General features: G+C 34.7%; 1 protein-coding gene across 1 annotated transcript in view; it reads left to right on the top strand.

Moving 5' to 3' along the window:
* The first annotated feature begins 1093 nt into the window (after positions 1 to 1093).
* The window catches only part of LOC121739059, a 33429-nt gene continuing 17664 nt past the window's right edge, over positions 1094 to 16858 (top strand). Inside the window, exon 1 of the mRNA XM_042131373.1 lies at positions 1094 to 1327. Within this exon, the coding sequence (XP_041987307.1) occupies positions 1139 to 1327 (189 nt within the window). The 5' untranslated portion in view covers positions 1094 to 1138. The remainder of the gene's footprint in view (positions 1328 to 16858) is intronic.

The following is a 16858-nucleotide window of genomic DNA, read 5'->3' as shown; positions in this document are numbered from 1 at the left end:
AGTCGAAACGGAGTCGCGGACGCCATGTAGATTGCCCATATTTAATAGTATAGAATATAAATACTAAATTGATACTAAATAGCTTTCTTTTGGTTGCCTTTTCATGCTTTTAATGAAGCTATTCAACCGATTTATAATTTAGATTTATAGAGATAAGTAAATGTCTATTCCACTTCTTAAAAGAATAGTAGAATAAAACTCTACTAAAATAAAAGGTAAGTATTTTATTTTATGAAAACTCACTCAGGTATCAAATCCCGAGCTGAATTTTTATACCAAAATCTAAATATATTATGATATTATACTAAGATGAAATTTTTGTCGCCTATTTTACAGTCGTTTAAAATAATATTGGCATTCGTGCGATAGACGATAATAAAAATTAATAAGTCCCACTACAAAGGTATAGTAGATCAGGGAAGCTCTATAATTGAAGACGTAAGCGGATAAAGTAGACCGTAGCTAACATTTTGGAAAACAACATAAATGGAGGCTTAATCCCTCTGTTTTCGCCCTTATTTGTTACATGGGCTAATACTTAAAATATATTAGCGAGGACTGAGGAGGTACCTACTGCGACGAGGAACAATTAATTATTATAGTCTAGACTCTAGAGTTACGTTATAAGTACGTATATGTTAGAGCCTAGACTCGAGAGGTTGAAGTTTTTTATGAGCGCATAAAATTATTATAAAGTAACTTTGATGTAAATCGAAAAGTTTTCAATTTTATAAAACTTTAAAATCCAGACATGAGACGCCATCTATTGCATATTATGAAAACAATTTTACTAAGTGCTTGGCTAAACAAAATGGCTATGGGTCTCATTTTTTGCGTCCATATTTAACAGCGTAGTTTGGCAGCTTGACGCTAGATGGCGCTGCTTAAATTTTTAAAAATATTTTTACCGTTATAATAATATTTTAGTGTTATTATTCTCCTGTTCACTTTGTATTGTTATTTAATTTAAGTTTCTCAAGTATATATAATCATATAGCAGTTATTTACTTTGCATTGTAGCAACGTGAAACCTGCGAATGCAGGTGTCACAACAAACAGAGCGGTGTCAACTCAGTGCAATGTTAGCCTCGACTGTTGTCGGTCGTGTTGGTACCATCGATGTATTGCGCGGGAAACCATGTTTCACTCTCTAGAGCCGGCGATGGAGGACGGTTTTAACAGACCGGTGGAGTCGATCATGCAATGTGAGGATTTCAAGAGCAACTTCGCCAGGAAGCTCTCCAATCGGTATACCTCCAGATCCGTGGCTAGACAAGATTCGGTGTTTAAACTTCGACTGCCGGAAAAACAAGAGCTGCTTAATAGCGTAAGTAATTTTAACTTCGAAAAAAGGCGCTAGCGATAGAATATTAAATCGATTTAATTCAAAAGTAACAAACAGGCTTTAACTAATTGCATGTTTTAATACTTACTAACTACAACATAAGTTTATAACGTTATCAATAATAAAATTATTTATGTAATAATAACATAACGCGTGTTTTTGCCACTAGGTATGTACTTCTCGAAACCTTTTACCGATTTATAATACGAATACGTAATGATACAATCTTATTATGTATTTAAATACTTATAGCATCTCTTCATTGGAGAATGTAGAGTAGCTCTAGCTAACTAATACTTTTTAAAGCAATAGTTTTATTTGTTTCATGACGGTGTTTTTAGTATGTAATATTTTTTATATTATAACTTAAGTATAAGTATGTTTGTTTTTCTGTTTGTAAACAAAATATTCATTTTATAATTAGTAAAGTTCCCAGGATCTTTAATTTACAATGTCTGTAGATAGGGAAAACATATCACTGTGAAATTATGAAACATCATTAGGACCTGCAAAGCCTTGTTTCAAACCTGTTTCTAATGTCACAAAGCTTAGTCTTGCCTTATCTTAAGTTAAGCTACGGTATTGATAATCAGAATTTTATTATATTTCACCAGATGTTGTCTGCAAATCCGTTGGGCCAAAATTCCCTAAACACGCAAGAACATATTTTTCCGAGATAAAAAGTATCCGAAGTATGTCCTTTTGCGGGACTTAAAGTATCTCAATACAAAATTTCAGCACAATCAGTTTTGTCGTAAATTAGAGGCAACTGACAAACAGACAAACTTTCACATTTATGATAATAGTATGGATTTCATGATTATATTTTTTAATTCAAATGTAATTCAAGCAGTAAATGTACACGATGTACAGTTTTTATACCTGTTTAATTTTTAGTAGAGCCACCGGATGTCCTGCCCTGATTGTTTTTGCATTTACGCCAAAATTAGTAGGCTGGTCATATATCTTTACAACTTTTAGCCAAATATATTTTTATATTAAATTTATTAAGCAATTGTAATGAAATAGTTGTGAATTGTGAGCTTATTATTATAGGACCTATAGGACTATAGGACCACCATAGAAAAAAATTAAGCGTTTAAGTGTGTCACGTAAAATAAACTATAATTATAATTATGTACTACATATTTGATGTAGAGTAGATCACGGGAAGGATTAACACATATATACTGTTAATTGCAGCAAAATGTAAAGTGTAAAAAAAAGTGGTTTCTACTGGAGTTAATTTTGCCCATAGTGCAGTGTCGCAGAACCGTCTAGTTTTTTACATTTTCATTCACTATTTTGTTCATTATTTTGTGCTGTTTGTGCAGCTTTTAACAAAAAGCTTCCTTATAAAATCGCGTCATGCTCAATAGGTACCAAGTGAAGTTTCTTGACCTCAGCTTACTTAAAATTCTGCAAGAATTCGCATTCAAAAACAACATGACATTTCGCCCGTTGCGTATTTGGAATTTATGTACCTAATGCTAAAAGAAAATTTTGGTATTAATATAAACAGTTTTAAAATATGGAAAAACCGGCCAAGTGCGTGTCGGGCCACGAAAAAAAAAATCATTCCCGATTGATGAGCTTGAGGAGGTATCATAAAAAAGAATATTTTTTAAGATTTTATATAATACCATTTTGTCGACATCATTAATATACTTAATATGTGCATTCGTGCCGAATTACAACTTTGTAGGTCCTATAGTCTCTGAGCAAAACCGCGGACAGATGGACGGACAGACCGAAACTAGGTATAAGGGTTTCCTTGTTGACTACGGAACCCTAAAAAAAACATAATATAAGCTTACGGTCGAATTGAGAAACCTCATTATTTTTAGAAGTCGGTTAAAAATAAAGAATAACTGCTGGTATCTCTGTTTAATTTGCTATTAGCACAACAAAAAGTATTCATATTGCAACTACGCTGAATAATGAAATATCATAGGCACCACAGGTGGAAAAGAATAATTCTTTTTTTATTATTATAGTCAGAGACAATAAATATCTTCTTCTGCTATAAAAAAAAAAATATTTATTATTTTTAAAAATATTCAATTTCCATGCCTGCACGAATGAACAACTAAAACGAATCTGATGAAGGTAAGCGCAGATTTAAGAACCAGATCATAGGAATTAAGGACGTACGGTACTTTTTATCTATATCTATACTCTATATCTATATCTATACTTATAATAAAATCGTAGAGGTAAAATTTTTGTACATTGAAAATAAACTTGAAAAAACGAGTCAGGGGCGTAGTAGAAGAGTAATAGAACACATTTTAACTGTTTTTGAAATTTTTGTTTCTCTGTTTGTCGGTTTGTCTGTTTGTCTGTTTGTACAGGCTAATCTCTGAATCCGCTGGACCGCTTTCAATGAAATTTGGCAGGGTGATCCTTACATCCCTGGTCATCTAAGATACTTTTTTTAACCGACTTTCAAAAAAGGAGGAGTTAATGTTTACTTTGCTGTTTGTGGTCATATTTTCAAAATTCTTTTTTTGTTATATAGATTGCCCGAATTTGTTACCATGTTTACAATAAAATCGGTCAAGTGCGAGTCGGACTCGCGCACGAAGGGTTCCGTACCGTTATAGAGAAAAAATAGGCCAAAAGTTGTGTTTTTGTATGGGAGCCCCCTTAAATTTTAATTATATTCTAATTTTATTATTAATTATTAAAGTACACATATAATGAAGGATTCTGTGAAATGTGAATTTCAACTGCCTGCCATTATTGATATCGAGCAAAAATATCACGTGTGTTGTATGGGAGCCTCCCTTAAATATTGATTATATTTTGTTTTGTTTTCAGTATTTTTGTTATAGCGGAAACAGATATACACAATTTGTAAAAATTTCAGAACTCTAGCTATAACGGTTCTTGAGATTCAGCCTGGAGACAGACAACGAAGTCTTAGTATTAGAGTCCCGGCCGTTTTTACCCTTTGGGTACGGAACTCTAAAAACGGTGACTTGATAAGTAATGGAATTGAAGAAAATTCTCGAAATTGTGGTTTAATTGTAGATTATGAATCTGAAAATAAGAGGTAGGTTAAAGAGGGATAGATGCCTACATTAAATCCCGTCTTCTGAAGTCTATCCTCTATCTCCGTCACATGTTCCTTTCCCCTGTCCTGTGGCCCCATCCCCTGTCCACGCCAAGCGGTCTTCGAAGAAAGGATTTTTCAAAACGATAAGTATCTGAGGTTCAAGTTTCTTGGGTCTTTGATGTAAATTAAAAATTTCGTGTGTAAATTATACAGAGATCCAAATAAAATAGTCGTAGATGGGTGTTCAATTTTCTAAATCTCGATTTTAATAACATACACTCACGCGGACGAAGTTGCGGGCAACAGCTAGTTGCACAATAAATTGACGGGATTATAGGGAGTCGCGATGAAGAGCTAGTTATCCATAGTAATATTATACCTAAATGCGAAAGTGTGTCTGTCTGTTAGATACCTCTTCACGCCCAAACCGTTGAAAAGATTTTGCTGAAATTTATTTATTTATTTTAAAAACTTTATGCACATATATACAAGGGTGGACTTAATGCCTTATGGCATTATCTACCAGTCAACCTTTGGGCGATACAAGGACAAAGTTGTATAGGTGCCAGTCGAATTGAAAGAGGATAAAAGAAATTTAGTATGTATGCTTTGAGTCTCGGGAAAACATAGGACACTTTTCATCCAGTAAAAATGTACAGTTCCCCGAGATTAATGAATTTTGGTGCATGGAGTTACGAGTGTTATTTAGTATACAGTAGTAGCTTAGCATTACCATGTAAGACATAACCTCATATGGTATACAGATAGGTCATCCTTTGATAAGGGATATTGAGAAATCGTGATAGGCATCTGATATGGGCATGTTTTAGCAGGTATGTCGGAGATAGAGGGCGTCCATTAATCATGCATCATCATAAGAATGGAGAGGAATAGGAGGTGGTCCTATGTTCGGCTGTGGATTTTTTGTTAAGGTTTCATAAAAGGGACTTTTGGACTTTGAGTTTATCGAATTTAGATAGAAAGATAAAGCCAGCTTTGTTTTACTCATGCTAGGACCACAAATGCTATCACCACTGTTATTGGAATCAGGTAGTCCCAATAACAGTGGTTTCTTACGCCCAGTAACTCTCAAAAGAGCCAAGCCTCGCAGATTTCTCCAACCCAACTTCACAAATGGTTTTACGAGTATTATGGCAAAAGTCAAATTAATTACCTTATTTACTATCATCACGTACAGCCGAAGTTTATCTTTGGTTCTTATTACTGACGAATAAGGTCGAATAGTGCCAAACCGTGCGTATGTACGTGTTCACGGACCGTATACAGGGTGTGAATTGGACCAGCATGGCGGAAATGCATTGTGGAAGCGATATGAAAGGATGATAACGACTATTGTTTCTTCTGCGTATCTCCTTATGTGAGAACTTGTTAGGATATTCTTTAATGATCTGTGACGGAATTAATGATTTAACACCTGAGGTCTGTTAGATTGAGATCCAGCCCAATAGAATGTGATAGAGGCAAATTATTTTGGTTGATGCTTACATATTAATCGTCTTAACTTTAAGAACCCTGTGTAAAGTCTTTATTCTAGAAAAAGTTGAAGTACTCTCGGAGTCTTATGTAAAAGCAAGACCCAAGGTTCTCAAAAATGAAGACGCTTAGTTTTACCAACAACTTAACAACGACACATCAACTAGATTCACTCATACTAGAGTCGGCTATAAAGATATCTAAAAGAAATTACGACTGAGGGTATCTTTCATCACTTCCTGATGAGTGCCGGATAGGATATCCACAACTTATCTGACAGGTACTCCATACTCTGTCTGTCAGATAAGTTGTGGATAACAGGACCTTAGTCTTGCTACGGCGACACTTAATCACACATTTATTTAACTTCAAAAGAGTCAGCTTAGCCCACTGCATAGATTACATAGCTAAGATAACCGTACATTTTTACCACCCATGTTCCCGAGTCAGGTGGGGTCAAAGCTCACCCAAGGCGGTGAGCCGTGAAGCACATCCGGCAGCTAATCGACAGGAAAGGGAGTAAAGATCCTGCACTACCTACTACCTGAAGCGTGACAGGTTAACGCCAGGAATACGATAGATAAAATACCTCGCGATTTAAACAAAAAATCCACATGTCAATAATTTTCTCGCGTACTTAAAAAGAAAAGCTATCTCTACCTCATCAAAACGGGACATTCAATTTATTTCTATAATCATATTTATTTATTTTATATCATTTAAATTTTCGGAAGCATCAGCTTTCAATAAATGAGATTTCATCTTTGTAATTTGTGTTTTTTATAAGCGCTGACAACTGAATTACATTCAGTTCTCAGCGCTTATAAAAAACACAACAATGACAAATGGACGAATTTAATCTTATCTGTTCTGCTTTAGACTTATAGAGTATAGAGAGTTCGAAAATATTATATATATATATATATATATATATATATATACGTACAAACTGTAACTTACGCGGAGCAGATAAAGAAGCAAATAATATAAACTTTTTTTCACACAAAAAGGGCTTAACGTTTAAAATATGCGGAACCAGAAGATGTGGCAATTTAGTAATAAAAACTTACACAACTAGCAGCGAACCTGTTGACTATTTCGCTAAATAATAATATCATTATTAATTAAGACAGTAATTATATTGTCACTGCCGCCGTGAGAGTTTCAGAACAAAGTAAAGATATAATCAACAATTCAATAGCAACGATGAAAAATGCGTGACACCTACAAAGTAAGCTTAGAAAGTGAAATATACAAATGGAATAGGTATTCCTTTTATATATTATATTACTTAAACAAGCGTCGTTTACCATATTATATAAGAGCGAATATCAATATAACAATTCATTATTAAAATCGAGAAATTTTTACTCTTTCTCTACTTTTTAATTTTTATAGCTTGTTTATAGCTTCAAGGAATGGTGATAGGATATCAGCTATACAATCAAATTTTTAAATACCTTTAATTTGCGATTGTTGTAAACTGTGTCAATTTTGCCATAAAATTCACGATTGATATTCAGAATTGTGTTATCATAATATTCATAAAACATATCGTTGTATTAATTTAGGTTAAGTATTTTGAAAGTAACATTTATTTTTAACATAATACAGTTTATGTAAGATGTTCATTGAATGCCTTTTATACTTTTAAAAGCTCCGAATCTACTAGGCCCTAGGGTCTCCTCGCGAGGCGACCTAGAAAAGCCTGCATGTTTTCATGGGTCTGGCACAGACAACCGTTGGTAAAGTTGCGGTGGGTTAATCGTATGGGTTGAGCCTAAGCGGTAAGTGGAGCACCATGGGGTTTTAGTGGGTAGTTCCTCGGAGAGTCCCACACACCCCGGCCGATGTCCCCATGCATTTCCCCATGTTAAAAAAGGCCCTAGGGTCTAAATTGTGTAAAATTAATATTCAAACATGTTTAACTTTTTATTAGTCTAAAAGTCGTTAAAAGTATTATAAAATTCATTTCTTAATGATTATATCACGATTAATCTCAACTCTCAAGTAACCGGTTGAGGAATAAAAATAATATCAAAGTCGATATCTTCCTCGTCTATAATAATTTAATATTCAATATTGTTCTTAGGTTACATAAATGCCAAAAACACATAGTCATGTCTAGACTGTGTATATTATTATTTAATACATTGTGAATAAATTAATAAGTAAACAACTTAGCAGGTGCTTAAAAGTCGCAAAATTTGTGAAGTCTAATGAAAGGTATTATTTAATTGGAAAGTAGTTTACGGAAATTAATTTCTGCAACGGAACTGTTAACTGCGTTAAGCTATTGACGTTTTGCAGTAACTTTTACAGTTACCTCCTATTCTTACAGCACCTACTTCCCACGATGTGATTATAATGAACGGGTCGCTTGACATTTCTACCCTACGACGATCAGAAAAATATAATGTTGGCTTACGATTCGAATCTCTCTCCTTTTTGTTGCTTCAATCGGTTCTTCTTGTTTTCTCATTTCATCGTTGTGTCTTTCTCTCGTTTTGCTGATTAGGACTTTAGTCAGTTCTTCTTTTTAAGATGTTCTGTTATCCTTTCTCAGTTCTCACGTTTTGATTATTGGTAACATAAATCCTCAACTTTTTTCCATTTGTAGTTTTTTTCTCATAATTTTCTCTTTATCTCTTTCTTTTAGTCGATAGATATCATCTTTATGTATAATCAAACATACTAGCTACTAGTAGTAAACAGCTACTAGTAGCTAGTATGTTTGTTTGTACGGTTGCAGATGACTCATGTAATTACTGATATACTTAACTTAAATAGTACCGTTATTCACACATGATGATATTTTATGTGTACTCAAATTGCAGGCCTGTGAAAAATTTAACAAGTAAATATTACCTTTGAGTAATAAGTATGTTTAGTCGTCTAGAATCAGACCTAACTAGCTATTTGACCGAGCTCTGCTCGGTATTCGATAAAACACGAAGAAAATGATATTTTCTAAAAATTATTCCTAGCTAGATCGATTTATCGCCCCCGAAATCTCCTATATACTAAATTTCATGAAAATCGTTGGAGCCGATTCCGAGATTCTAATTATATATATATGTACAAGAATTGCTCGTTTAAAGATATAAGATGAGATTGAAAAATTGGGTCTTGCTACGTTTGCTTCTTTTAAGTGTTATTTACATACAGCTAGTCCAAAGGGCTGAACTTAGAAGCAAGTGAACAATATCAATAAAAATATTATAGTGTGTCGTAGCAATTCTGAAGAGGTCTGTATGTAATTAAGAAATAGTAATTATATTTTATATTTTAACTACATATAAAAATACAAACGAACGTACAAGAATACTCATAAAGATCACAGACATTTTTTTATGTTAATAACTTTGGTCGCACGGTAGATCTTGTTTACCCACTAACGAGTACAATACAAAACTCTTGTAGTCCTTGATCGTACCGGTGCGTCTTAAAAATACCGATGTAAATTCTGGATACGAAATATGAATACGAAATATCAATATTCAATGATATTGTCTGGCCCAACGGAAAATAACAAGTCCATGTTCATCATCATTATAATCACCGTTTTAACCCCCGACAAAAAAGGGGATAAGTTCGACATGTCTGTCGGTTCGTCTGTCTACCTGTATGTGTCTGTCCGTGGCATCGTAGCATCTATTTTGATCTAGTTTTTTTTTGTTCGAAAGCTGACATTTTTGAGAGTCGAAGTTTTCATAATCATCGGCGCGCTTGGCGTTAAAAAGTTGGGTTTATCTACAGATAAATTATTAGATAAACCTACAGGATTATTTACAAATTTTTAAATCCTGAATTAAAAATGTAACCCCTGAATTAAAAATGTGTAAATTGTGTCATATCCAAAAATGTACTATATCCAAACATAATAAGTAACGTTTTATAATCTCACATCTATGTGGGACAGGTAAATGCATATTCTTTGGAATACAATAATAACATTCTCTGATATTCTGGATCTAAATATGACATCATAAAGCGAATATGACTAAGGTGACCTATTTCACCCCAATGCAATCCTCACATTCCGAATTCTCAAATTCTAGGAGCATGAGTCTCCGGTTATAAATGAAGAGGTGTTTGTTGCATAAAACTAAATTATGAAACTGGTATTATCTTATTATCACATATTGAATTTATTTAAAATATTTTTAAAATTGTATTTAGATGACTATCTAAAAGATAGAGTATGACTGCTCAATTTGGCCATTTTAAAACAAAAGCAGTTGCTTTTGTTTTAAAATGGCCAAAAAAAAATTTTTGGGGCCAAGGATGTTTTAGTTACACCCTTGGTCCCAAAAATAAGATTAGGAAGTCACGGTGTTTTAGGGCCAAATTAAGTACAAAACTAGGGACTGAACGAACGTAACTAGTAACTGCATAACGTTAAAAAACTTTAACCAGAAATGGAATGGCATGCTTTTTAACTTCCATACAACAATTCTTACGCCGTTTTCCCACCGTCGCCGTCACCGGGACGTCACTGATAAAAAAAAGCTGTAGGTCTACCAGTTTCTGATGGCAAATTTGGATGGCAGATTTTAATAAAATATACACAGAATCAGCCATTATAAAAAAAAAAGGATCAAAATGTTTTAATTCCAATTAGAAATTCCAAAAAGAAATTGACTCTAGCAATACCTGGGTATTGCTAGAGTCAATTTCTTGCTCTCAATTTTTCCCATCAGATCCTGGTAGACCTATACTTTATGAACTACGCTATGATTTCCTTTTCTACCTACATTGGACTGGCGACCCATGCCGCCGCTGCTTTGTACTAGCGTAGAGCCAAATGAAACCTATCGTCGAAGACGTCCCGTTGACGGCGGCGGTCGCGGTGGGCATACGCTCAGAGACTGATGATTTTTCTTGCAGACGAATCGGATGAGTCTGATGTTTTGAAACATCGTTACGAGATAAAATAGATCCCGCGTTTGTGTGTCAGCGCAGCTAATAAAAGTAATCATTTTTAACATCGGACTAGTTAAAATGTTTTACTACAGTCTACAAGCTATTTTTAACGCATTACTACCATATGGGCGAACTTATAAATTACTTTTCATAACTTTCTTACATCTTCGGATTTGTGATCAAAGTAATAAAAGTAAAAAAAAAAAAGTGAGCTGCGAACATTGCCAAAAATAAAGCTGGCGAGTCAACGACCCTATTTTAAATAAACCGGGTTTTGACCTTGAGCTCTGACATTAGTCGAGGTTACAAAAAACTTAAGTAGTGCCAATCAAGTGCTCAACTTAAATAGTTTGCATAGAAGCTTTCAACGGAAATCTTTTCTATAATCATCCTAATTAATTTATTTCACATCCTTGTTTCGAACTTTGCAACTTATAATAAAGTAATTAGAGGATTGTTGATCAATTAATTGAACGACTACGGGGAATGTATTAATAAAAAAAATAAAGGAAACTGAATTTTATTGAATAATGGCTTAAATACGAATGTGTTGATTAATTCTATTTGCACGCTACAGCGGAACACCAAAACTGTTTCCGTACCCACATCTAGAAATTATCAGTTTGTCTTACAAGGACTATTTAAACCACTTGATATCACTACATAAAATTATAAAACAAAGTCGCTTTTCTTATAAAATTAGGTAGAATATTAAAAAAATGATGATGCAAATAAATAAAGAAACAAAATATAAAAATATATTTACTAAACATACAAGGGACAAAACACAGCCCTCTAGACTAATGGCTACAATGTAGCTAACACGGTCCGTTAACACAAATCTATTTTTTCTCATTAAGTAAAAACTAAAATCGGATCAGTATGTGCTGTATTGATGGATGAATGGATACTTACAAATTATTACCGCATGTATATGTCGCAGCCAACTGGTTAAAATAGACGTTCAATCAAACAGCTAGCCCTTTGACTGAACAACGCCATTCAATCTCACGGCTAGCGTTTTAATTGAATATTTCAGTCACTCGAAACGTTCAACACTACAGCTAATTCAAAAGCAGCCGTTTGATTGAATTAGTTAAGCGCTGACCACCGCGGCGCTAGGTGCGTTTTGTTTACAATATGGCGCCAACTAGCCGGTGTTTTGTGATTGTATTAAGATGTTTTTCGTAAATATACGTTACAATTATTATTATTAAAGTGATAGTCATATTATGGGGGCACATACGAGTGGATCAACATTTTAACAAATATTCGAGGAGAAATTACGGGATTATGAAATTGCATCATGAAGATACTTATATTGTTTTCAAAATGAGTTAGAATACAATTTATTCTGATTATTATCATTGCGCTTGTGTAATAATAACACTAAACTAATGATCAGCTTAGTTGATTTGCCATTTAACCAGTTAGCTAAGCGTCGTCTAGCTGTAGTTTTGACCGTTACAGTCCACAAGTCAGCTAAACGACGTATAGCCGTGTGATATAGACGAAGCCGCCAAAACAAACACTAACCAGAAAATCCAAAAGTAGGTTAGGTTAGAACTGTGACTGTGCTGCGGCAGCAGCCAGCGACCGTCACAAAACACGCCTCAGATTTTTTATTTTTACTTATTGCATTAAACTTTTGGTCTACCCTTAAACTCTGAACCACCCCTTAAAGACCCCTTAAACCTCCTTAAAATCCGAGAATTATCTTTCAAATCTTACCAGTTGGTTAAGCGTCGTCTAGCTGTTTTTTTTTTTTTTGTTTTGTGTTTCTGGATTGTGTTTGTTTTTGTTTTGACGGTTTTCGAATATTTGGTGAAATTTTAATTCACTAGTATGTGCCTCCACAATTTTTGTCCCTTTAATAACACTTGTAACTTTTATTAACTACTTTCTTTCCGAAAAACAACCACAAACACCAACAAACACCTGCTAGTTGACGCCATATTGTAAATAAAACGCACCTAGCGCCGCAGCGGTGCGCGCTGAACTACTTCAATTAGACGGCGGCTTTTGAATCAGCTGTAGTGTTGAACGTTTTGAGCGACTAAAATATTCAATATAAAAGCTAGACGTGTGATTGAATGGCATTGTTCAGTCAAAGGGCTGAATGGCTATTTAAACCAGTCGGCTGCGACATATACACTATACAGTATACGTATATTGATATAATATTGTCAAAATCACCCTTTGGCTATGACGTAGTCAAGTAAAATAAGAATTTGCAGAGAACAAAACGTCCACTGCTTCTAAATCACATAGTTAACTTTTGAAAGACTTTAATTGACACGTCTGCAATACTGACGAAATGCGATCACAAGGCCACCGCAAATCCCCTGGCAGGTAATGGCCAGCACATCACGCGCGATACAATTTCCCCGCAATATGGCCGGCACGTCGCCTGGCAAGAGTTGGATTATGTCATTGATACAGACGTGGTCCGAATTGCCATGTTATGGCAGATGTGGACGTGGATGGAATTGCCATGGGCTATGACGACGCGATGTTTGGGAAAACAGATTTACGGGAATAGAAAATGAATCTTTACTTACTGATGTGGCAATAAGATGAAAAACCAGATTTAAAAAAAAATATTGTATCTAATATAAACTAGCGCTGTGATTTTTAGGTAGTGCCCACAGATACCAGTTTTGATTATTTAAAAAAATCCAAGTAAGTTTTTTATATTGATGTTTCAGATTATACAGGGTGTAACAAAAACAAGTGATAATACTTTAGGGTGTGTACGTGTTCCTTGTAGAGAGTTCACTGTGAAAGTAGCAGCGCTGAAAGACCAAAATTTTTTTTCACTTTTGTATGGGGAAACTCGTGACGCTCGGGCTCTTGCCCATACAAAAGTGAAAAAAAATATTCGTCTTTCAGAGCTGCTACTTTCACAGTGAACTCTCTACAAGGAACATGTACACACCCTAAAATATTATCACTAGTTTTTGTTACACACTGTATATTCATTAAAAAAAGACTGCCTCGTTATAGAATAGGAAGAGATAAAAGTGCAGCGCACTACTAACTAGTTTACTATAAGAATCATCCACATAAAACTTTTATTAATCTTTATAGTTTTACAAGATTGCGAAAGCAGTTACGATTGTTTCGTTGAAAACATAAGTTATAAGTAGTGTTTGACCGATGGACGATTTTCGTCCGAAGCCGAAGCCGATTTTTCTCGTCTCTTGGAAATTCTAGTCTGTATTCTAGTGATTTGAAAAGTATTGTGTTGAATATATATTGTTTATTAACTAAAATTTAGCATTTAAGTAATTTAGCAAAAAATTAACTTACGGTATTGGGGACTCACGTTTTTTTTGACATGTTTTTCTTTCAAAATGACATGTTTTTTTTATTTAGAATTTTAATTATATCGCAAAACAAACAAAATCACTTATTCTGTATGACAACGGTTCGTAATAGTTTGTTCTACTTCGAGATTCGACTCTTCTTTACAAAAAAAAAAAAAAAATCAGCGCGCATCTTCAACGTGACGTTCAGCCGAAGCCGAAACTTCGGTCGATCACTGAATATATCGCTTTGATAGATTGTTGATCTGACCGCGCCTGTATGAATAATATATTATGTGTTTGTGGAGTATAACGCAACTTTCTTCTATATGATCTAGGTGATCATATTGCGTAATAGTATTGTTTACTTCTATGTCATCCTACAAGAAACTCGTTGGACTACAATAATTTTGATTGTGAAAGTTTAATGTGGGTTAGGATTGTAGTCTGTTACGGAATATAATATGCAGATTGTGCAGGTCAATAGAGTTTTTATATAAAAATAAAATAAACTGTGCCATCAGAGAAACCCTACGTAGAATAGGGTTTCTATAATTTAACTTTGGGTTACAAACCCTACCTATATAATTTAGTTGTAGTAGTATCAAGCCCAGCCGATAGATCACGGCCATTAGCTTGACATAGAATTCAAGCTATAATAGTGGCAACTTCATTTTGGAAGAGATTCGTTTGGGTACTAGCAGGATGTGTACATTTTTCCATGATAATATAACCATGCTATTTTTCTTGCTGGCATATCTCCGTAAAATATCCATATAAGTAATCTCATAGAAAATAATAAAAATCAGTTCTAGGCTTTTAATGTGATAGACATACTTTCGCATGTATAACATTATTAGGGATGCGTGTTTGGTCTGACTGCTAGCATTTAAGTACGAACATAATATTAATATATCATTCAAGTATTACTTACATTATTAGCGGACATACTCAGTCGTTCAACTTACTTTTTGTATCACGAAACAGACTAACCATTTAATTAGTAACAACACCCATTTAATTTTTTACAAGTAACGCACGCTACCGCTTTGATTTATTTAAAATACGAATACCTAGTTTATGTCATAATGTAATGATTTTTCCGCTTTCTGTAATCATAATCTTCAATCATTGTGCTCTAGAAAAATCTGCAACAAAAGCGTATTCTCACATAAAAGGCCGGCAACACACTTGTCACTCTACTGATGGTGCGAATGTCCATGTTCGACAGTAGTTGCTTTCGATCAGTGACTCGTTTGGTCGTTTGCCTCCTAATTTTATATAAAAAATACTTAAATAAAGAAGTTACATTTTATTTGAACCCTGCTTGCAAACGCTAACCCTGAAAAAGCTTCAAGCGTTTTTGTCACAATTATTATTGGCAACAGTCAACACAATAAATTAATTTAGCTCTAGCATAGTAGTCACTATTATTATTAACGTTTATTCCCGTGGTGCTTCCCTTTCAGTTCTTTGACTTTCGTTCACTGCAACTTTTTGCTGTCTCCCGCTTTATATGGGAAGGGAATCTGAAATTTAATTTCACACCACTTCACACCGCTTCACACCACGTCCGCGTCAGTCTGGCCCCGTGCTAAGTACCTGAAGGACTTCTGTTACGGATACCAGACAACGGAAATATATTTAATACTTTTATACTATGCATATATTTATTAAATTATACACATACTCGTATTTAATACACCATCTATGACCCAGGAACTTTGAAAACTTTTTTTTGTTCCCTCGGTGGGATTCGAACCAGCGACCCCCGGCTTGAGCTACCAACAGCCCACCAACTGAGCCACAGAGGTCATCAATTCTACCTGCTCCTCCTATTTTCTTCTGGGTAATTTCGTTGCGGGTCCCAAGACAGCTTTAGCATGTCCCTCGGGCTCCCCGAGATCAAATCAAAGGGTTTTCGTGGTTAGATACCGCTGTTGATCCTGGCGACACAGGAGATACAGTGGTGGGAATGTGTGGTGGGCCAAAGCCCGATTTAACCCTGAAAAAGTTAGAGATCGCTTATTATTTCTTCTGAGTAGTTTTGCAGCTGCAAATGAGATGCATGCGAGGTGCCTGGGGACGAACTGCCCGTCAGGCACCTCGTAGATGAAACCAACGAGTTTTCGTAGTTGGTTACCACTGTTGATCCTGGCGACGTTGCAGTCATGGGAATGTGTGGTGTGAAACATAGAACTTTCTTCTTTTTGTAAATCAGTTAAGAAGGGGATTTTTCATCCGCCGCCGTTTTGTGTCTCTTTTCTTTCTGCCATAAATATACAATATTTTTTTATTGGATTACTATCATTTTGTATCTGCTCTTTATAGCGAATCTATTTAAAAATACCCACATTTCACAACAGCAGCACATCACGCGCAGATGAACAAAGAAATGAGCAGCTGAAAAATTTCACTGTTAACTAAATTTAGATTACACAAAGGATTTATATTGGTTCGTTGTTACGACACTTCTAACCGCAGTGAACCGAATTGTCGATAGTAAAAAAATAATTTACGACAATACATTTTACAGCGGTATACTTTACCACAAAGGGCCAGACATAAATTACGTAAGCGGTAAGACCTTTTTGAGTATTTTTTATCCATACTAATATTATAAGATATGGGAAAGTGTGTCTCTGTCTGTTACCTCTTCACGCCCAAACCGCTGAACCAAGTTTGTTGTTCGATATGGAGAATGGAGAAACTTATATCACCGAA

Source organism: Aricia agestis, chromosome Z, assembly GCF_905147365.1.
Source record: "Aricia agestis chromosome Z, ilAriAges1.1, whole genome shotgun sequence".
Classification (NCBI taxonomy): Eukaryota; Metazoa; Arthropoda; class Insecta; order Lepidoptera; family Lycaenidae; genus Aricia; species Aricia agestis.
Note: the sequence above shows the minus strand (reverse complement) of the source record. Positions and strands in the feature narration are given on the sequence as shown.